Source organism: Nomascus leucogenys, chromosome 17, assembly GCF_006542625.1.
Source record: "Nomascus leucogenys isolate Asia chromosome 17, Asia_NLE_v1, whole genome shotgun sequence".
NCBI classification, from domain to species: domain Eukaryota; kingdom Metazoa; phylum Chordata; class Mammalia; order Primates; family Hylobatidae; genus Nomascus; species Nomascus leucogenys.
Window position 1 is genome coordinate 90,097,071 of NC_044397.1, and position 21,777 is coordinate 90,118,847.

Here is a 21,777-nt window from a genome sequence, read left to right on the forward strand (position 1 = left end):
AGCCAGCTGTGGCTGGGGCCCTCCATACATGTGCCCCACCTGGGCTCTCTGTGCAGGTGACTCCTACCCATGCTGTCTGAGCTTCAAGTTTGCTATGCTGCCTCAGTTTCCCCAGAGGCTCTCTGCAGGCCTTCCCAGATGCTCAAAGTGGTCTGGGACTGACCTCACCCCCTCAGTGTGGCCAAGCAGATGTGCATTTCTGGGCAGGGCCAGCCACTGTGGTCACCCTAGCCCCAGCTGGCCACAGGCTGTTTTCTCCATCTGGGGCCACCGCCTTCCTTGTTGGCGACTTTTGCTCTTAAAGGGCTAGGGGACAGGGACTCAGAGTAAGGGACCGTGCTCTAGGCTTTATTTCCTTCATCTTGCCAGTCCCCAACTGGTTGTGTGCAAGGTGTACCTAGAGTCTGTGCATGTGCGTGTCTGTGTAGCCTGGCTGTGTGCACATATGTGTGTAGGAAGGGAACCTGACTTTGCATGTCTCTCTTTGGCTGGCTGGCGCATGCACCTGTGGTCTGCTGACTGAGTGGCCTATCTATAGTCTGCCAGTGTGCCGGCACCTGTGTCTGCGTGTGACGTTGACCGGCTTGTGCACCTGTAGGTATCTCTGATCTAACTGCATGTTTGCAGTTCCCTGTAACCCAACTGTGTACGTGTACTGCCTGCCCCACCGTGACCCCTTATGTGTATCTTTTCTGGCTTGGTGTATGTCTGTGGTCTGATTTGGGGCCTGTCTGTGTTTGTGGTCTACGTGCAAGTTTTATTTGCCTGATTGTGTGTGTGCCCGTCTCTGCTGCCTGTGTGAATGCGTTTGTTTCCGTGTCTCTTGCAGATACACAACCGCTTGCAGTCTGACTGTGTGTCGGTGTGTATCGGTGGTTTGACGGTGTATATCTGTGTATGTCTGTGGCCTGATTTAGCAGGCATCATTCCCTGTGCCTGGTCTGACTGTGTGCCTGTGGCCTAACTATGTACACTGAGGCCCCCCGAATCCTGTTCCTCACCCTAGGCTGTGACCCGGCCACTACCCGCCCATCCTTCCCCTGGGACCGCCCCAGGGCTGGGCGAGGTGACCGCAGCTGGGTATTTTGGGAGTCAGAATCACAGGGGCTGCCCCGTTATTATGCGCCACCAGTTCCTGTGGCCACGGCCTGGACCCGCCCAGGGCATGGGCTGGCATGGGTGCCAGCCTGACTAGGCAACAAAGATCTTATCCTTGGGCCTCTCCCTTCCCCTCCCTGGCCCTCTGACCTGGCTCTGGACAGAGTTGAGATTGGGGAGATGGGGAGGGGGCCATTCCAGGGTTCAAGGTATGTGATGAGGGACCTTCTGCCCTGGAGGAGTTGAGGTTCTTGTGGGAGAAATGTGCTGAATGATTAACATCTTCTCATTTAATTTGGGAACCAGGGTGAATACCATGGAGGATAACCTTAGTCATATCTGATGCTCTGGAATGTCGAATGTAGGGGGAATTGACCTTTGAGGGGCAGAGAAGGGCTTCCTGAGGAAGTGACAGCTGAGCTGAGACCTGTCATGTGGTGGGGGACAGCATTCCAGGCAGAGGGCACAGCAGAAGCAAAGGCTTGGAGGTGGGACTGAGCTTGGCCGGCCCGGCTGTACCTCCAAGCGAGGGGAAACAGTGAAGTCAGCAGGAGTGGCTTCCCCTGGGGGCTCTGGGAACCATGGGAGGTCTTAGAGCAGGGCAGGGACAGGCAGGTGTGTGGGAGAGATTTGTCTTATAACCTGGGGGACCAGGTTTTAGAGCCAGACAGCAGCGTAGTCTGGAGTCCCCTCCTTCCTGAGAAGCAGCCTGTGAGTTGGAGAAAATCAGGGCTCAGCACCCCTCAGTCCTGGTGTGGGGCTTGGTCTGAGTCAGGGGCCCAGCCTGGGTTGGGGACTCATGCTGGGTTTGGGGTTTAGCTGGCGTTTGGAGGCTGTCTTAGTCCATTTGGGCTGCTATAGCCAAATACCACAGACCAAGTGGCTTACAAATGACAGAAATTGGTACCTCACAGTTCTAGAGGCTGGGAAGTCCAAGACCAAGGCAACACAGATTTGGTGTCTGGTGAGGGCTGTCTTCTGGTTCATGGAAGGCATCTTCTCCCTGTGCCCTCATGTGGCAGAAAGGGCAAGGGAGCTTTCTGGGAGATCCTTTATGACACTAATCCCGATCATGAGGTCTCTACTCTCATGACCTAGTCACTTCCCAAAGACCCCACCTCCTATTACCATCATAGCGGGGACTAGGTTTCAACATATGATTTTTTTGGGGGGAGACACCTTAATTCTATAGCAAGGGCCCAGCACTTTCATTCCATCCCATCTCCCCATGATCCTCCCCCATTGTCCCATGACCAGCCCCCACAGGACCCTCCCCTGCTCCATGTGACCCTCCCTCTGCCTCTTCCATGAAGGTCTCCTGGATTTCCCCACTCGCTTCTCACAGCCCTCCATTGTCTCTGCAGACGCCGCCCCATCTGACGCTCGGCTCGAGGCCTCTCTGTGAGGGACCGGGGGGGCCATCCCCCTCCAGGACGGAGATCGGAGGTCGCTGCCAAGCATGGCGCCCACCTGGGGCCCCGGCATGGTGTCTGTGGTTGGTCCCATGGGCCTCCTTGTGGTCCTGCTCGTTGGAGGCTGCGCAGCAGAAGGTAAGAAGCCGGCACGGGGTGTGCAGGGGTCCGTGTGTTTGTTTACCTATGTGCACTTATGGCTGTGTGTGTGTGAGCACACTCCCCACCTCCTCCCTGGGGCCCTCCATTTTGCCAAATGGAAGTTTTATGCTCCACAAATGAGGCTGAATGCTGGGGACTGTGTGCTGAGCCCTAAGAGATTCAGAGGTAAGTAATAATGCTGGTATTCATAAAGTAATAACCGAAATGATGATGACGGCGTCTGTTTCCCCAGCATCGACTCAGCCCCAGGCTCCGTGCTAGGCACGGATTTTACCTGCTTCCTCTCCCTTGGGCCTGACAAAACCCAGTGTGCCGGTTCTGTTACCTTCCACGTTTCCCGATGAGGGAAAACGAGGCAAGGACTTACTTGAGATCACTGCTTAGTGAGCCACAGAGTTCACCTTCCCTTGCTGTGGGCAGTACCTGCACCTGGTGGCAGACACACAGGCAGACAAACTGTCTCAGGCGGAGCCAGGGGAGGCTTCTTGGGAAAAAGGGCATTGGGACTGGGGTTTTGTGGGTGTATAGGAGTTCGCCAATAGAAAAGCCATTCCTCGTCAGAATGACAGCACCCAGGAAGGCCTGCAGATGAAAGAGGTTGGTATAGTTTAGAGATGGGCAAGGCAGCATTTCTGGCTGTAATGTGAAGAGGATGAGGGTCCATCTGGGGCCCAATGCCAAGACTCACCCCATCATGAAGGACCTGGAGAAGGCATCACTGAGGCCCATGAGGACATAAGGGATGAGGGCAGTAGGGCAGGAGACTGGGTTCTGCAGTCAGGCTGGGTTTGAATCCTGGCTCTGCTGCCAACCTGCTGCACAACCTCGGGCTAGTGGCTCAGCCTCCCTTACCCACCGTCACAGAGCTCATATCATTATCGACATCCAGCATTCTTGTGACGTGGACATGTCATAAGCCCCTGCCTGCTGCTAGGGACATAGCAGGCCGGCAATCCTGTGTTACCACAAACATAAGTATTACTGCTGGTTAACAAACTGGAGACATACACCCCTGCCTCATTCATTTGCACTTTTTGTTATTTTCGTGCTGCTTTTTTTATTGTTGTTTTTTCCTTTTGAGATGGGGTCTCACTCTGTCACCCAGGCTGGAGTGCAGTGGCAGCATCTCAGCTCACTGCAGCCTCCACTTCTCAGGCTCAAGCAATCCTCCCACCTCAGCCTCCCAGGTAGCTGGGACTACAGGCGTGGGCCACCATGCCGGCTAATTTTTTAAATTTTTTGTAGAGATGAGGTTTCACTGTGTTGCCCAGGCTGGTCTCGAACTCCTGAGCTCAAGCGATCCACCTGCCTCGGCCTCCCAAAGTGCTAGAATTACAGGTGTGAGCCAGTCACGGCATCTGGCCTCATGCTGTTTTTTAGTAAATGCCCTTATACATTCAGATCAGCCACCGCACCCCGATGAGGTGAATGCGATTATCAGCATCCTCGTCGTACAACTACGGAAACTGATTGCACCACTGCACTCAGCCTGGGCAACAGAGCCAGACCTTGTCTCAGAAAAAAAAGAAAAGAGATAGGCTGAAGCGCCTTGGCCTCCCAAAGTGCTGGGATTACCACATGAGCCACTGTGCCTGACCTGGCTAATATTTATTTATTTATTTATTTAATTAATTTTTTGAGACGGAGTCTCGCTCTGTCACCCAGGCTGGAGTGCAGTGGCGCAATCTCAGCTCACTGCAACCTCCACCTCCCAGATTCAAGCTATTCTCTTGCCTCAGCCTCCCAAGTAGCTGGGATTATAGGTGCCCACCACCACACCCGGCTAATTTTTTGTATTTTTAGTAGAGACGGGGTTTCACCATGTTAGCCAGGGTGGTCTCAGTCTCCTGACCTCATGAGCCACTGAGCCCGGCTGACCTGGCTAATTTTTAAAATTTCTTGTAGAGATGGAGTTCTTACTCTGTTGCCCAGACCGGTCTGAAACTCGTGGGCTTAAGCAATCCTCCCACCTCAGCCTCCCAAAGTACTGGGATTACAGGCGTGAGCCCCAGTGCCTGCCTGGCCTGGCTAAGTTTTTAAATTTCTTACAGAGACAGAGTTTTTACTATGTTGCCCAGGCTGGTCTCAAACTCCTATATTTAAGCGATCCTCCCAACTCAGCCTCCCAAACTGCTGGGATTACAAGCGTGAGCCACTGTGCCCAACCAGAAGTGGCCATTTGAACCCGAGCTGCCTGGTCCCACAGGCCAACTTCCCAATGACCACACTCCCTCAGGGACCAGAAGCCAGGTATAGCTGCACTGTGATCTGTCTGGCTGCCTCCAGGGCCTGAGTCTTCCTGGCCTATCTCCCCTGCATTGGGGATGTCTGGCCTTCGGTACCGACCCCTTTCAGTTCTTCTTTTCTTTTGTTTTTTCTTTTTTTTTTTTTTTTGAGATGGAGTCTCCCTCTGTCATCCAGGCTGGAGTGCAGTGGTGCGATCTCAGCTCACTGCAACCTCTGCCTCCCAGGTTCAAATGATTCTTGTGCCTCAGCCTCCCGAGTAGCTGGGATTACTGGCGCCCGCCACCATGCCCTGCTAATTTTTATATTTTTAGTAGAGATGGGGTTTCACCACATGGGCCAGGCTGGTCTCGAACTCCTGACCTCAGGTGATGTGCCCACCTCGGCCTCCCCAAGTGCTGGAATTACAGGCGAAAGTGCTGGGATTACAGGCATAGGGGAACAATTTCTGCTCTAGAAACCACTTCAGGTCCAGTGGGGCCTTCCCAGGATGCCGTGGGGCTGGCCCCAGGCAGGGTTGGAGGGGACAGGGTGGGTGGCTCACCACCTCTGGCACTGGATTCTTGTCTGCAGAATCTGAAATGGAAAAACAGAGATGGGGCCAAGCCAGGCCACGGAGCGGGAGGCTCAGGCGCGTTGCCTCCAGAGAGAGCTTGAGTTCCTTCCCTTCCCAGCTTTTTTGATATTGGCAATACCACATGAACTTCTGTCTCTTCATCTAAGAAACAGGGACATCCACTGTACTTGTGGTCAATAAAGACCCACAACCCCATTTATCCAGCCTGCATTATTTTCAGGGCACTGGAGCCAGGTAGGCCTGGGTTGGAATCCTGTCTCTGCCCATCATGCACCGTGTGACCAAAAGCAGGTCCCTTCTCCTTTTTTTTTTTGAGATGAAGTCTTGTTCTGTTGCTCTGTTGCCCAGGCTGGAGTGCAGTGGCACGATCTCGGCTCCCACTGCAGCCTCTGCCTCCCAGGTTCAAGCAGTTCTCCTGCCTCAGCCTCCAAGTAGCTGGGATTACAGGCGCACACCACCAGGCCTGGCTAAGTTTTGTATTTTTGGTAGAGATGGGGTTTTGCCATGTTGGCCAGGCTGGTCTTGAACTCCTGACCTCAAATGATCCGCCCGCCTCAGCCTCCCAAAGTGCTGGGATTATAGGTGTGAGCCACTGCGCCCGGCCTCTTCACCTTTCTGAGCCTCAGTTTTGCTCCTCCTGGCCACAGGCATAAAGCTTAGCACATGGTGTGTCTTTGTGCCTCTCGAGCTGCAGGCGTGGCCCTCTCAAGCCCCAGAGGTGTCCTTCCTGCGTCTCTGCCCCTTTGCTGACAAAAAGGTGGGGAAGCTTTGTCCAAAGGAGAGGTTGCAAGCATTCACAAGACATTTTCTAACGGGGGACGCAATGGGCAGGGACAGCTCTTCCAGGCTGGCTCAGATCCCAAAGCTGCCTGGAGAAGACCCAGAGGGTATCTGCTCTGCAGTGGTGAGGGTGCTTCTGAGAGGTAGAACCCCTCCAAATCCGAGAGCAGGCAGTGATGTTGGCGGCTCCGTTTCCTCAAGGGTCACCAGACCGAGAAGAAGTCTGAGGTCCCAGGGAACCGAGGCTGTCCCTTGGCCTTTGTGCTGAGAGCCACATAAGCAGGTATTTCAGCCCAGTGTTCTGGGGATGCCCAGGCTGTGGTGGGGGCATAAGGGACTCCTGACCGGGCCTGCAGTAATCCAAGAAGGCTCCCCAGGGGAGGTGCTGGCCGAGCTGAGGTTGAAGCTGCCAGATGAGAGGAGGAGGAAGGGACCCTGGGAGGAAGGAACAGCACAGACAGTGGCTGATTGTAGCACCCACCCGCCCGGTCTTGCTCGCTGGATTGGAGGGGGCAAGGGGTGTGTTCTGGCTCTAGGTCAGACAGGCAGCTGGATGCGTCTCTACCCGCAGCCAGCTTCTGCCCTTCCTTCCAGCAGCTCCAGAGGGAGGGGTTTTTACCAGAAGTAACATTCTTGACCCGGCCACAGTGACTTTTCCTCATGTCCTTGGCTGAGGACGCATGGCCCCGGGTCACCATTCCTGAGGCCAGAAGGAGGGGGCAGGCCCAACCTCAATGTGGAGCAAAACATCTGCCCTAATCAGGCTCAAGATCTGGATGTGGAAGGAGAGTAAGATGTCAGCTTTGGAGGCAGAAACCCGGGTTCAAATTCCAGTGCTGTTATTTCTGAGCTCGGTGATCTTTTTTGTGGCGGTTTGTTTTTTGAGACAGAGTCTTGCCCTGTCACCCAGGCTGGAGTGCGATGGCGTGATCCCAGCTCACTGCAACCTCTGCCTCCTGGATTCAAGCAGTTCTCCTGCCTCAGCCTCCCGAGTAGCTGGGTTTACAGGTGCCTGCCATCATGCCGGGCTAATTTTTATATTTTTAGTAGAGATGGGGTTTCACCATATTGTTCAAGCTGGTCTCGAACTCCTGACCTCAGGTGGTCCTCACGCTTTGGCCTCCCAAACTGCTGGGATTACAGGCGTGAGCTACCATGCCCAGCCTCTGAGCTCTGTCAACCCATTAACCCATTCCTGAATCTGTACCATGGGATTAGCTATTGCTGCAACAGAGGGATAAATAAGAATTGAGGGGCCAGGCGCGGCGCCTCATACCTGTAATCCCAGCACTTTGAGAGGCCGAGGTGGGTGGATCATTTGAGGTCAGGAGTTCGAGACCAGCCAGGCCAACATGCTGAAACCCCGTCTGTACTAAAAATACTAAAATCAGCTGGGTGTGGTGGTGGGTTCCTGTAATCCCAGCTACTTGGGAGGCTGAGTTAGGAGAACCACTTGAACCTGGGAGGTGGAGGTTGCAATGAGCCAGGATTACGCTACTGCATTCCAGCCTGGGCAACAGAGCAAGACTCCATCTCAAAAAACAAACAAACAAACAAGTTAAGGGAGGCCGTGCATGCCTGTACATGATGGGTCTAGTGATTTTTGTGTTTTGTTTTGGAGACAGAGTTTTGCTTTTGTTACCCAGGCTGGAATGCAATGGCACGATCTCAGCCCACTGCACCCTCTGTCTCCTGGGTTCAAATGATTCTCCTGCCTCAGCCTCCCGAGTAGCTGGGATTACAGGCACCGGCCACCACGTCTGGCGGATTTTTGTATTTTTTTTAGTAGAGACGGGGTTTCATCATGTTGGCCAGGCTGGTCCTGAACTCGTGACCTCAGGTAATCCAGCCACCTCAGCCTCCCAAAGTGCTGGGATTACAGGCATGAGCCACCACACCTGGCCAGGTCTAGTGACTTTTGGGACAGATGATCAAAGCAGACACATATGGTCATATCAACAGGAGCAAAGCCTTCAGTGAGGGAGGTTAGGCTGGTCAGGCCACTGGGGCAGGAACTCTGTTTCGTTTAAAGCCCAGCCTGAGCCATGGATGGGTAGGTGTTGGGGCCCACAGGGACCTACGCTTGGAACCTCAGGCCTTCTTAAGGCCTCTCTGGGTTTCTGAATAGCTAGAACTTTCCAGAAATTTTCTGGTCAACCTGTGTGGCCCCTGGACTCACTCTACCTTTTTCCAGCTGGTCGTAGAGGCTCAAAGTCCTAGCATTGCTAGTTTGAGTTGTTAAACCTCAGCCTCTCCTCAGACCCCAAACTTTTACTTAAAACAAAGTTTTGCTCCATTTTTTCTATAATCAGCTCACTTTTTAATTTAAGCAATTTTATGTTTTAAAATAACTTCAGGCTGGGCTTAGTGGCTCACGCCTGTAATCCCAGCACTTTGGGAGGCCAAGGTGGGTGGATCACGAGGTCAGGAGATTGAGACCATCCTGGCTAACACGGTGAAACCCCGTCTCTACTAAAAATACAAAAAAATTAGCCAGGCGTGGTGGCAGGTGCCTTTAGTCCCAGCTACTCGGGAGGCTGAGGCAGGAGAATGGCGTGAATCCGGGAGGCGAAGCTTGCAGTGAGCCGAGATCACGCCACAGCACTCCAGCCTGGGTGACAGAGTGAGACTCTGTCTCAAAAAAATAAAAATAAAAATAAATAACTTCAGCTGGGCACGGTGGCTCACACCGCTAATCCCAGAGCTTTGGGAGACCGAGATGGGAGGTTCGCTTGAGCCCAGGAGTTCCAGACCAGCCTGGGAAACATAGGGAGACCCTGTCTCTACAAAAGATTAAAAATTAGCTGCATGTGGTGGCAGGCGCCTGTGGTCCCAGTTACTCAGGAGACTGAGGCCAGAGGATCCCTGGAGCCCGGGAGTTTGAGGCTGCAGCGAGCTATGATTGCACCACTGCATTCCAGCCTTGGGTGAGAGTGAGACCCTGTCTCTGCAAAAAAAAAAAAAAAAAAAAAAAAAAAGAAGAAGAAAAAATAAAAATAACTTCTTCAATTTGTCTTTAGTTCTACATCTAAAAAGGTACCAAAGTGGAAGTCTCTGTCCCTCTGTCCAGCCACTTAGCTCCCTGGAGGCAGCACTGTTTCTGCACATACATACAATCTTTCCCTTTCTTCTTTTTTCTTTTTTCTTTTTTTTTTTTTTTTGAGACAGAGTTTTGGTCTGTCGCCCAGGCCGGAGTGCAGTGGTGCGATCTGAGCTCACTGCAACCTCCACCTCCCGGGTTCAAGCGATTCTCCTGCCTCAGCCTCCCGAGTAGCTGGGATTACAGGCACCCACTACCACGCCTGGCTAATTTTTGTATTTTTAGTAGAGAAGGGGTTTCACCATGTTGGTCAGGCTGGCCTCAAACTCCTGATCTAGTGAGCCTGCCTCAGCCTCTCAAAGTGCTGGGATTACAGGTATGAGCCACCACACCCAGCCCCTTTTCTCATTTTAAAAAATCGTACAACGGTAGCATTTGCTACACTTTCTTACCTCTTGCTTATACACACCCCCTCCATTTAATAGTATATCTTCTTGTTCCTACCCTAGTAGTTTATTTTAAAAAGCATCCCGGCTGGGCACGGTGGCTCACGCCTGTAATCCCAGCACGTTGGGAGGCTGAGGTGGGTGGATCACCTGAGGCCAGGAGTTCGAGACCAGCCTGGCTAACATGGGGAAACCCTGTCTCTACTAAAAATACAAAAATTAGCCGGGTGTGATGTGTGCCTGTAATCCCAGCTACTTGGGCAGCTGAGGCAGAAGAGTCCGCTTGAACCCAGGAGGCGGAGGTTGCAGTGAGCCAAGATCGTACCGTGCACTTGAGCCTGGGTGAGAGAGTGAGACCCTGCCACAAAAATAAATAAATAAATAAACAATCAAAAAGCATCTCGAGGTGAGAGGATCGCTTGAGGACAGGAGTTTGAGACCCACCTGGGCAACATGGCAAAACTCAGTACAAAAATTAGCTGGGCATGATGGCATGTGACTGTAGTCCCAGTTACTCAGGAGGCTGAGTTTGGAGGATTGCCTGAGCCTAGGAGATTGAGGCTGCAGTGAGGTATGTTTGTGCCACTGCACTCCAGCCTGGGCAAAAGAGCGAGTCCCTGTCTGAAACAAAAAAGGATCCTTCCCCCCACCCACCCCCCCCTTTTTTTTTTTTTGGCAGTTTCTACATTTATTTAAACACAAAACGTGCACATGAGCTGTCTACTGATTTTCTTCACTGCACAAGCCTGGCATTGGGGTTGGTGACTCTGATGGCAGCTGGGTGGCCCTTTCCGCGATGGTTTTGCGTTTCTTGGAGGAAACACTGTGAGTGATCTCAGCACAGGGAGATTTGTTGCACATCAGCAGCACTTCCAGCTCCTTGACGTTGGGGATCAGGAACTTCCGGAAGCCACTGGGCAGCATGTGCCTTGGTTTTTTAACCACCGCTGGGCATCAAGATCTGGCCCTTGAACCTTCTGCGAACCCTGTTGTCAATACCTCTGGTTTCTGCCAGTTACGCTTAATTTTGACATATTGGTCTGACTGGTGCCGGATGAACTCCTTGATCCTCTTTTTGACGATCTGGGGCTTCACGAGGAGTCTGAGGGCGGCCATGATGCTGAGGAGGAGACGGCTGCCACCTCCATGGGCGGCGCCGAGGAAGAGAGGCTTCCTCCCCACCTTTTTTTTTTTTTTTTTTTTTTTTGAGATGGAGTCTCTCTCTGTCACCCAGTCTGGAGTGCAGTGGCTTGATCTCAGCTCACTGCAAGCTCCGCCTCCTGGGTTCACGCCATTCTCCTGCCTCAGCCTCCCGAGCAGCTGGGACTACAGGCGCCCGCCACCTCGCCCCACTAAGTTTTTGTATTTTTAGTAGAGACGGGGTTTTCACCATTTTAGCCAGGATGGTCTCGATCTGCTGACCTCGTGATCCGCCCGCCTCAGCCTCCCAAAGTGCTGGGATTACAGGCGTGAGCCACCGCGCCCGGCCTTTTCCCCCTTTTTATACTTATGTAGTATTCCGCTGCGTAGATAGCCTGGCATTCACTTGATCAATTCCTTTTTATTGGATATATAGGCTGCTTCCTGAGGGCTCTTGTAAGTATGTTGCAGCCCTCGGGGGAAAAAAAATACAAAAAGTTAGCCGGGCATGGTGGCCGGTGCCTGTAGTCCCAGCTACTCGGGAGGCTGAGGCAGGAGAACGGCGTGAACCCAGGAGGCGGAACTTGCAGTGAGCTGAGATCGCACCACTGCACTCCAGCCTGCGCCGTGACAGAGCGAGACTCCGTCTCTGAAAAAATAAACTCAGCAGTAGCTACATCCATCTTAGGGGATACATTGTAACATTACTGTGTACTGTGACCGGAAATCTAGTGTCCCTCTGGGAGATGCAAAGGTTACTGTAAAAATAGTCAATAAAAAGGAAACACTGTTAATGAATTCTCCACAGAGACCGTAGCCTGTCCCAGGTGCAGCTTGTGGAGGTTGCTCTAGGATGTTAAAACAGGCATACTCAGCTACGCGGTGGCTCACGCCTGTAATCCCAGCACTTTGGGAGGCTGAGGCGGGCGGATCACGAGGTCAGGAGATCGAGACCATCTGGCTAACATGGAGAAACCTGTCTCTACTAAAAATACAAAATCAGCTGGGGCGGTGGCACACGCCTGTAATCCCAGCTACTTCGGAGGCTGAGGCAGGAGAATCGCTTGAACCCGGGAGGCAGAGGTTGCGGTGAGCCAAGATCGTGCCACTGCTCTCCAGCCTGGGTGACAGAGCGAGGGTCTATCTCAAAAAAAACAAAAACACATACTCCAGGCCAGGTGCAGTGGCTCACACCTGTAATCCCAGTACTTTGGGAGGCCAAGGTAAGTGGATCACTTGAGGTCAAGAGTTCAAGACCACCCTGGCCAACATGGTGAAACCCCATCTCTACTAAAAATACAAAAATTAGCCAGGCGTGGTGGTGCGTGCCTGTAATCTCAGCTACTCGGGAGGTAGAGGCAGGAGAATCACTTGAACCTGGGAGGCGGAGATTGCATTGAGCCAAGATCACACCACTGTACTCTGGCCTGGTGACACAGCAAGACTTCATCTCAAAACAAAACAAAACCACTCTCCTACTCCAGACTTTATTGCAGAGACTGAATGACCACATCAGATCGTCATGGAGGGTGAAGAATGTGGGTGTGAAAGCCAGCGTGGTTCAAAGGAGCGTGTTCAGCTCAGCCACCAACTGGCTGTGCGTGTCCAGCCAAAGCAAGTCCCTTGCCTGGTTTGTGTCTCAGTTTCCTCACATATAAAATGGGGATTGCAGAGCCGGGTATGGTGGTTCACGCCTATAAATCCAGCAGCCTGGGAGGCTGAATTGGGAGGATTGCTCGAGGCTAGGAGTTTGAGACCAGGCTGGACAACATAGCTACTTGGGAGGCCAACGTGGCAGGATCACTTGAGGACAGGAGTTGCAGACCAGCCTGGGCAACATAGTGAGACCCCAGGCTGGGTTTTTTTTTTTTTTTTTTTTTTTTGAGACGGAGTCTTACTCTGTCGCCTAGGTTGAAGTGCAGTGCCATGATCTTGGCTCACTGCAGCCTCAATTTCCCGGGTTCAAGCCATTCTTCTTCCTCAGCCTGCCAAGTAGTTGAGATTACAGGTGCTCACCACTATGTCTGGCTAATATTTGTTTCCTTAGTAGAGACGGGGTTTCACCATGTTGGCCAGACTGGTCTCCAACTCCTGACCTTAGGTGATCCTCTGGCCTCAGCCTCCCAAAGTGCTGAGAGTACAGGTGTGATGGCCTTCACCTGTAGTCCCAGCTACTTGGGAGGCCACGGTGGGAGGATTGCTTGAGCCCGGGAGGCCTAGGCTGCAGTGAGCTAAGACCGTGCCACTGCACTCCAGCCTGGGTGACAGACTGAATCCCTATCTCTTAAAAAAAAAGAAAAAAAAAAAAAAGAAAGAAAAGAAAAGAAGGCCAGGTACAGCGGCTCATGCCTGTAATCCCAGCACTTTGGGAGGCCGAGGCAGGCAGATCATGAGGTCAGGAGATCGAGACCATCCTGGCTAACATGGTAAAGCCCCATCTCTACTAAAAATATAAAATGTTAGCCGGGCGTGGTGGTGGGTGCCGATAGTCCCAGCTACTCGGGAGGCTGAGGCAGGAGAATCACTTGAACCTGGGAGGCGGAGGTTGCAGTGAGCCGAGATCACACCACTGCACTCCAGCCTGGGCGACAGAGTGAGAAGCTATCTGAAAAAAAAAAAAAAAAAAAAAAAAAAAAAAAGACAATCAGGATGGCACTGCCCCTCCATGCTGTTTGAGAGGTTAAATATTAAATATTAGTCCCCCTTTCTGAGCTCCTGCCTCCAGCTCAGACCACTCTCCTGGGCACTGACCCCTCGTGTCCAGCCACCTCCTGGATGCCTCCCAAGAAGCTGGAGCTCTGGGTTCAAATGCTGGTTCTGGCCTCATATCCCGTGGTCACCCCCCCACCCCATGCTGGGTGCCTCAGTTTCCCCACATGTCTCGCCAGGAAATTAGACCAAGTTATCTTCTGGCAAGTACTTTCAAGGCCCTCCAAGGGTTTGGCTGGTCACCATGGAGGGAGGTTCAGGTGCTGAATTTAGGGACCCCAGCATCTCACGGGTCTTCCCTTCTATCTTTCCCAGTGGCACTGTGTGTGAACAGGTGTGCCCAGGTGAGGTTGTATCCACTGTGTCTGAGCAGCTGTGGCTGTTGCAGGTGGAAGTGGGGATATGTGGGTACCTGGGTGCCCATGGGTGCCATGGCAGGGGGCGAGTTGGGGGGGGTGTTCATTGTCATCCTTGCTTTCCTCCTCCTCTCTCCGTTGGCCACATGGCACTTACATGGGCAGGGGGTAGAGGGCAGGTTTTTGTGGCTCCTTGGTATCCTAGCCGGATGCCTGGACCCATCAGCTCCCCACTTCTTTCTGCTGTATCCCCAGAGCCCCCCAGGTTTATCAAAGAACCCAAGGACCAGATCGGCGTGTCGGGGGGTGTGGCCTCTTTCGTGTGTCAGGCCACGGGCGACCCCAAGCCACGAGTGACCTGGAACAAGAAGGGCAAGAAGGTCAACTCTCAGCGCTTTGAGGTGAGTTGGGGTAGGGGGAGGCAGCCTGGGGTCAACGCTTCCCCAAGGCAGGGCCACAGCGTCTCAGCCACAGCAGACGTCACGGACACGTTCCCCAGGTGGAGCACGGACATCAGTGGCCAGGCAAGCATGGCTGTGCAGCCTCCAGCTGGGGTCCTGCCCACCTCACTTGCTCTACCAGCTCCATGATGTGCGGCCTCAAGCAAAGCCCTGTCCTCTCTGAGTCTTCTTCACAGCACAGTGTACACAGCACCACTGCACACAGAAGGAACTTTACAACTCTTAATGCATGCACATGATCACACATGAACATTGCCACATTCCACATGCCTTCACACACCTTTGCATGCCTGTCACATGGGCTTGCACACATGTGTCACCCTCACACATGCACACAACACTCTGTTCTTACATGTACCCAAATCTGGTCCCTGTCTCTGGCACATTTATACTGGACACCGACACACGTGCACATTCAGCCTCCAGCTCTTCTCCCCCAGGATCATGGGGCTGACTGCCATTCCCCTACAGCCCAGCCTAGACAGGAACCTTCCTGGGACCCCAGCCTCACGCTGTCCTTTTTTCCCCTGCCCATGGCAGACGATTGAGTTTGATGAGAGTGCGGGGGCAGTGCTGAGGATCCAGCCGCTGAGGACACCGCGGGATGAAAATGTGTACGAGTGTGTGGCCCAGAACTCGGTTGGGGAGATCACAGTCCATGCCAAGCTCACTGTCCTCCGAGGTATTGGGCTCCCCAGGGCGGGCGGAGGATAAACTGGGCCCTGGGCTTTGGGGACAAGCACAAAAGGAATACATGAAAGTTACCCCAAACCCTCCTGCTTTGTCTTTTTTGGGAGGACCTTGATCTCCCTTCTTGAACCAGTAACACTCTCAGGGCCCAGAGCCTACTGGTGGGGATTTATTGTGCCTTTGCAAGAAAGAAAGGAATTGAGGAACTAGAATCATCCTAATTTATAATCTTCATCATGCGCTTCTGATGACAAGAGGCTGATCCAACTCATATGGGTTCAAGCGAGAAAGATAATTGAGGTGCAGAATTAAAATTCCATGGATTTGCTGGCTTCAGGTTCAGCTGGATCCAGGGGCTCATTGAATTTTCTCAGAGCTCCACTCTCTGTCTTTTGGCTTTATTTCCTTCTGTATTGATGACATCCTTAGTGAGACTTCCCCCCACCCCCAATGAACTTGGATCCCATGGCCCTCCCTGAACTAATCACTGTGGCTCAGGAGGAACAAACACTGTGATTGGCTGGCCTCGTACCTGGAGCCAAGAGTGAGTGTGGTTCCCCCAAAGGAATAAAGATAAACAGGGTTGGCCATGGTGGCTCACACCTGCCATCCCAGCACTTTGGGAGGCTGAGGTGGGAGGATCACGTGTGAGACCAGACTGGGCAACATAGCGAGACCCCATCTCTACAAAAAATAAAGGACGAACGGATGCTAGGTAGGCAGAAACAGCTGCCCCACTTCCCCAGACATTCACACGGGCCTGCGGCGCTGCTTGCTGGCCTTGTTTAGGTGCAATTCTTTTTTTTATTTTATTTTATTTTATTTTTTTTTTTGAGACAGTCTTGTTTTGTTGCCCTGGCTGGAGTACAGTGGCATTATCTCAGCTCACTGCAACCTCCGCCTCCCGGGTTCAAGCAATTCTCCTGCCTCAGCCTCCCAAGTAGCTGGGATTACAGGCACATGCCACCATGTCCGGCTAATTTTTGTATTTTTAGTAGAGACAGGGTTTCTTTCACCATGTTGGCCAGGTTGGTCTCAAACTCCTGACCTCAAGTGATCCACCCACCTCAGCCTCCCAAAGTGCTGGGATTACAGGCATGAGCCACCGCGTGCAGCCTAAATCCATTTCTTGAGCAAGTCGCAAGGGGTTTATAGGGGGCTGTCTGAGTGATGCTATTTTATAATGAGGAAGCAATTTTGTGAACAAATTCTTGTTCGTCATCATTTCAAACAGCCGCCTACAAACCCTTGCCCAACCACTCTGTGTTGCCTTCTCCACTGCAATTCGGTCTTAGCACTGGGCCCAGCCTGTGGAGCTCAAGTCCTGGCTGCCACTTGGTTGCTGTGTGACCTAGGGCAAGTTAATGAACCTCTCTAAGCTGCAATTTTCTCATCTCTGAAGTCGGGCTGAGTGCTGGAGCTCACGTCTGTAATGCCATCACTTTGGGAGGCTGAGGCGGGTGAATGACCTGAGGTCAGGAGTTCAAGACCAGCCTGGCCAACATGGTAAAACCCCGTCTCTACTAAAAATACAAAAATTAGCTGGGTGAGGTGATGTGCACCTGTAATCCCAGCTGCTCAGGAGGCTGAGGCAGGAGAATCGCTTGAACCCAAGAGGCGGAGGTTGCAGTGAGCTGAGATCACACCATTGCACTCCAGCCTGGGCGACAAGAGAGAAACTCTGTCTCAAAATAAATGAATGAATGCATGAATGAATAAAAATGAAATGGCTGGGCATGGTAGCTCACGCCCGTAATCCCAGCACTTTGGGAGGCCAAGGCGGGCGGATCGCGAGGTCAGGAGTTTGAGACCAGCCTGGCCAACATGGTGAAATCCCAAATCTACTAAAAATACAAAAATTAGCCAGGCATGGTGGTGTGCACCTGTCATCCTACCTCTTGAATTCTTGGGAGGCTGAGGCAGGAGAATCGCTTGAACCCAGGAGGCGGAGGCTGCAGTGAGCTGAGATTGCTCCACTGTACTCAAGCCTGGGTGACAGAGGGAGACTCCATATCAAAAGAAAAAAAAGAAAGGTCCCGTGCTTTTTAAAGCTCTGCTCTCGGCCACGTGCCGTGGCTCACACCTGTAATCCCAACACTTTGGGAGGCCAAGGCAAGAGGATCACTTGAGCCCAGGAGTTTGAGTCTAGCCTGGGCAACATAGAGACCCCATGCCCCACTGTCCAAGTCTTTACAAAAAAAAAAAAAATGTAAAACTTAGCCAGGTGTAGTGGTGCCTGCCTGTAGTCCCAAGTACTTAGGAGGCTGAGGCAGGAGGATCGCCTGAGCCTTGGAGTTCAAGGCTACAGTGGGCTATGATCATGCCACTGCACCCCAGTCTGGGTGACAGAGCAAGACCCTGTCTCTAAAATGGGGGGCGGGGGGAGGGGGAAGAAAAGATAAAAGCTCTGTTATTGCAGTCTGGAAAGTCTTAATACTTTTCTAACAAGAGACCCTACAGTTTCATTTGCGTGGGTCCTGGAGCCCATCCTGCTGGGGGATGGAGGAAGGAGCGGGGGCGGAGTCAGGCCCACCATGGCCCGCCCTGCTCTTCCCAGCAGATAATTTTGCCCTGACCTTTCCTGGGCTCAGACAGAACAGCCTGCCTCCTCTTGCCCCAAGCCAGCCTCCACTCTGAGCACTCAGGGTATTAAAGGACAAGCTATGAAGCCACCAACTGCCCGGTCCCCCGGAGTCTGGGAAAAAATGCCCCCTGCGCCCATCCACACTTTTTTTTTTTTTTTTTGAGACAGAGTTTTGCTCTTGTTGCCCAGGCTGGAGTGCAATGGCGTGATCTTGGCTCACTGCAGCCTCCGCCTCCTGGGTTCAGGCAATTCTCCTGTCTTAGCCTCCTGAGTAGCTGGGACTACAGGCGCCCACTAGCATGCCCAGCTAATTTTTGTATTTTTAGTAGACACAAGGTTTTGCCATGTTGATCAGACTGGTCTCGAACTCCTGACCTCAGGTGATCCACCTCCTCAGCCTCCCAAAGTGCTGGGATTACAGGCGTCAGCCACCGCGCCCGGCCCACAGTCTTTTTCTCTCTCCTCTCCGGCTGCCTGGAAGGGCCTGCTTGAGCTGGGAGCTCATCCTTCCTGCTGGGGCCCAGGGTCTCGGATACCCTGACCTGGCCCCACCTACCTTGCCACCAGCCCTGAGCTCCAGGCACCCCCGGCCAGTCACTGGCAGTTGGTGGGGAACCATCTGGACTGCCAGGGCCACTCCCTGCCTCCCTCCTCTTCTGCCATCTGATTGTGGATCCCGCACACGCCTCCCGCACTGTTGTTTTAATTAAACTCCGAGGAACTGGGCAGAGTGTGGTTCACGATGTACATTTTTGTTTAATTAGGTGCTCTTGGTAGCATCAGACGGCCGAGGCCTCCCCGTGCACCCTGGCTGGCTGCTGCCCACACATGCTCACGGGGACCCCTGCGGGGCCACATACACACGAGAAGTGCTCACGCGTGGACACGTGTGGGCGCAGGGGCAAGCGTGAGCACGTACATGTGGCACACGTGTGCCCACGCGTGAACGAAATACAGGGTTCTCATGCTTATCAAAGCCACCCTCGTAGGTACACGGGCATGCATAGACACACGGGGATACACACAGACCCAGCTGTGGGCACCAAAACCAATTGAGTGAGACCCAGTCATTTTGGCCCTCATCTCCGATGATGTCATCAGTAGCCAATCAAAGCCACTTTCAAGGTTGTCCAGGTCCCTGGCCCAGGAAGGACAGACAAGAGGCCTGAACCACCTCAGACAGCGTCCAGCCACGCCCCCTTCAGGGCCCCGATGGGTCCAGACCTGGTTGGGTGGAGGGCTTTTGCAGCCAGCCCCACTCAGCTTCTTCTGAGCTCAGCCAGGCCTGGGTTCAAATCCTTGGTACATGCTGGCTGTATGACCTGGGACAAGTGTGCGTCTGCCTGGGCCTCCGTTTCCCCCTCTGTGGAAAAGACTTGGAGGAGATCACAGGTTCCCTTGCCTGCGCGGCGCCTGATACGCTGTTAGTGCTCAGGGCTTTCCACTGGGGCTTTTTCCCATCCAAGCAGTGATCCCCCGGGCTGGAACTGCCGCTCTCTTGTAACCCTGGGGAGGCAGGGATTGATTCTGCCTTCACCTCCCTGGATCCTGCCCACCTCTCCCTTGCCCCATCTCGGCCTCCTGCCCTCCTGCTGCTTGCCTGGGGCCCAGTTTCCTCCCAAGATGGTGGCCTCCTGCCCACCTCTGTCCACAGCACCCACCCCTGTGCCCCATGTCCCATCTGGGCCTTTGTAAGCAAATACGTGTATGTTCTTTAAACAAACAGCAACATTGTCTACACCAGGAAGCAGCACACTTTTTCTCCAGAGCACCAGAAAGTAAATATTTTTGGCTCTACAGGCCGGATGGTCTCTGTCGCAGCAACAACCCCAAACTCTGCCATTGTGGTGGGAAAGCTGAGAAACGAATGGGCGTGGCTGTGTGCCAATAAAAACTTTATTTATTTATTTATTTATTTATTTTATTTTTTTATGAGACAAGGTCTTGCTCTGTCACCCAGGCTGGATGCAGTGGCGCGATCTCAGCTCACTGCAAACTGCACCTCCTGGGTTCATGCCATTCTCCTGCCTCAGCCTCCCAAGTAGCTGGGACTACAGGCGCCCGCCACCACGCCCGGCCAATTTTTTTGTAGTTTTAGTAGAGGCGGGGTTTCACCATGTTAGCCAGGATGATCTTGATCTCCTGACCTCGTGATCCGCCCGCCTCAGCCTCCCAAAGTGCCGGGATTATAGGCGTGAGCCACCGGGCCCAGCCAATAAAACTTTATTAAGAAAAACAGCTACAGGGCCACATGTGGCCCCGAAGCCATCATTTGCGGCCCTTTACGCCCTCCCACTCCTGCATTCCTATAGACGAGCTGCCTATTTCTTGATCTTAACAGCACTGCGATTGGTCACTTTTTTGTCACCTGTCCATTGGAGTGGAGTTGAGGGGGATGGGGGGCGGGCGCGGTTATTAGTCTGTCCTTCATGGCTGTTTCCGAATCTCTTTTTTTTTTTTGGAGAGGGACTTGCTCTGTCGCACAGGCTGGAGTGCAGTGGCACGATCTCCGCTCACTCCTGCCTCACTCTCCTGAGCAGCTGGGATTACAGGCGCCCGCCACCCCGCCTGGCTAATTTCTGTATTTTTAGTAGAGACAGGGTTTCACCATGTTGGCCAGGCTGGTGTCGAACTCCTGACCTCAGGTGATCCACCTGCCTCGGCCTCCCAAAGTGCTGGGATTACAGGTGTGAGCCCCCACAGCCGGCCCATCTTGGTTTGTAGAGCACCCTGGCTGCAAGGCAGCCCGTCACTTAGCCGGCTCACCTCATCACCTCAGCCCAGAAGCACGTTCCCACTGCTCAAGGAGCTCTGGGACCAGGAGATTCCAGGGAGCTGAGTTTCTCCTCCTTATCCGCCCCCCTCCCACCCCAACATCACCACCGGTCTCCATTTACCATGGAGGGGAGCTAGAACCTCACCACCCAAGTGGGATACCGAGCACTGGAGACGTGGTGCCACTCACTCACCTGGTGCTGGAGGATTGAGTGCTCAACCAGGATTGAGTTGTTTGTTCACTGATTGAGCTCCTACTGTATGCCCGGTTCTGCGCTGGGTGCTAGGGATGCCGTGGTGACGCAGATGCACCGTTAACAGATAGAGTTCCCTGCTGCAGAGAGGACAGTGAGGAGTGTGGGGGCATTTAGAGCAAGGGAGTTGGAGCTAGTCCCAGGTGGTGTTCCGATCAGTAGACAGATGTGGGAATGGGGATTCCAGGCGGAGGGAACAGAACAGGTGACCCGAGGGAGGGGGTGACTTTGAGAGCCGTGGAAGCCAGGGTGACTGGGCCAGAGAGAAAAAGGGGAGGGAAGGTGGCAGGCGCCCCCAGCGGGCAAGCAGACGGAGTTCCTTCTGAGGGTGGCAGGACCACAGAAGGGTGTACAGCAGGGGAGCAGTGTAGTTTATGTTTAGAAAGGCAGGTGGGCGCAGTGGCTCACACCTGTAATCCAGGCACTTTGGGAGGCCACGGCAGGTGGATGATGAGGTCAGGAGCTCGAGGCCAGCCTGGCCAACATGGCAAAACCCCTTCTCTACTAAAAGTACAAAACTTAGCCGGGCGTGGAGTGCATGCCACTGCCTTACAGCCTGGCTGACAGAGTGAGACTCCATCTCAAAAAAAAAAAAAAAACTTGTGTCCTCTGGGCCAGGCACAGTGGCTCATACCTGTAAAATACCTGTAATCCCAGTGCTTTGGGAGGCCAAGGTGGGAGGATTCCTTGAGTCCAGGAGGTCGAGACCAGTCTGGGCAACATAGTGAGACCCTATCTCTATATTTTGTATATTTTATTTTTATTTTTAGTTTGAATTTTTTGAGACCGAGTCTCGCTCTGTCACCCAGGCTAGAGTGCAGTGGCGTGATCTCGGCTCACCACAACCTCCCATCTCCCGGGTTCAAGTAATTTTTCTGCCTCAGTCTCCCGGGTAGCTGGGATTACAAGCATGCACCATCACACCCGGCTAATTTTTGTTTTTAATAGAGACAGTGTTTCACCATGTGGGCCAGGCTGGGTCTTAAACTCCTAGCCTTAAGCGATCCGCCTGCCTTGGCCTCCCAGAGTGCTGGGATTACAGGCATGAG

The 21,777-nt window shown here is 53.1% G+C and overlaps 1 protein-coding gene across 11 annotated transcripts in view; it reads left to right on the forward strand.

The window, feature by feature from the left end:
* Window positions 1-21,777, forward strand: part of PTPRS (protein tyrosine phosphatase receptor type S) — a 132,472-nt gene that overhangs the window by 52,797 nt on the left and 57,898 nt on the right. For all 11 annotated transcript variants that reach the window (XM_030796966.1, XM_030796971.1, XM_030796969.1 and 8 more), the window contains exons 2-4: window positions 2,463-2,648; window positions 14,220-14,365; window positions 14,966-15,107. In XM_030796966.1, coding sequence (XP_030652826.1) covers window positions 2,558-2,648; window positions 14,220-14,365; window positions 14,966-15,107 — 379 coding nt within the window. In that variant the 5' untranslated portion in view covers window positions 2,463-2,557. The remainder of the gene's footprint in view (window positions 1-2,462; window positions 2,649-14,219; window positions 14,366-14,965; window positions 15,108-21,777) is intronic.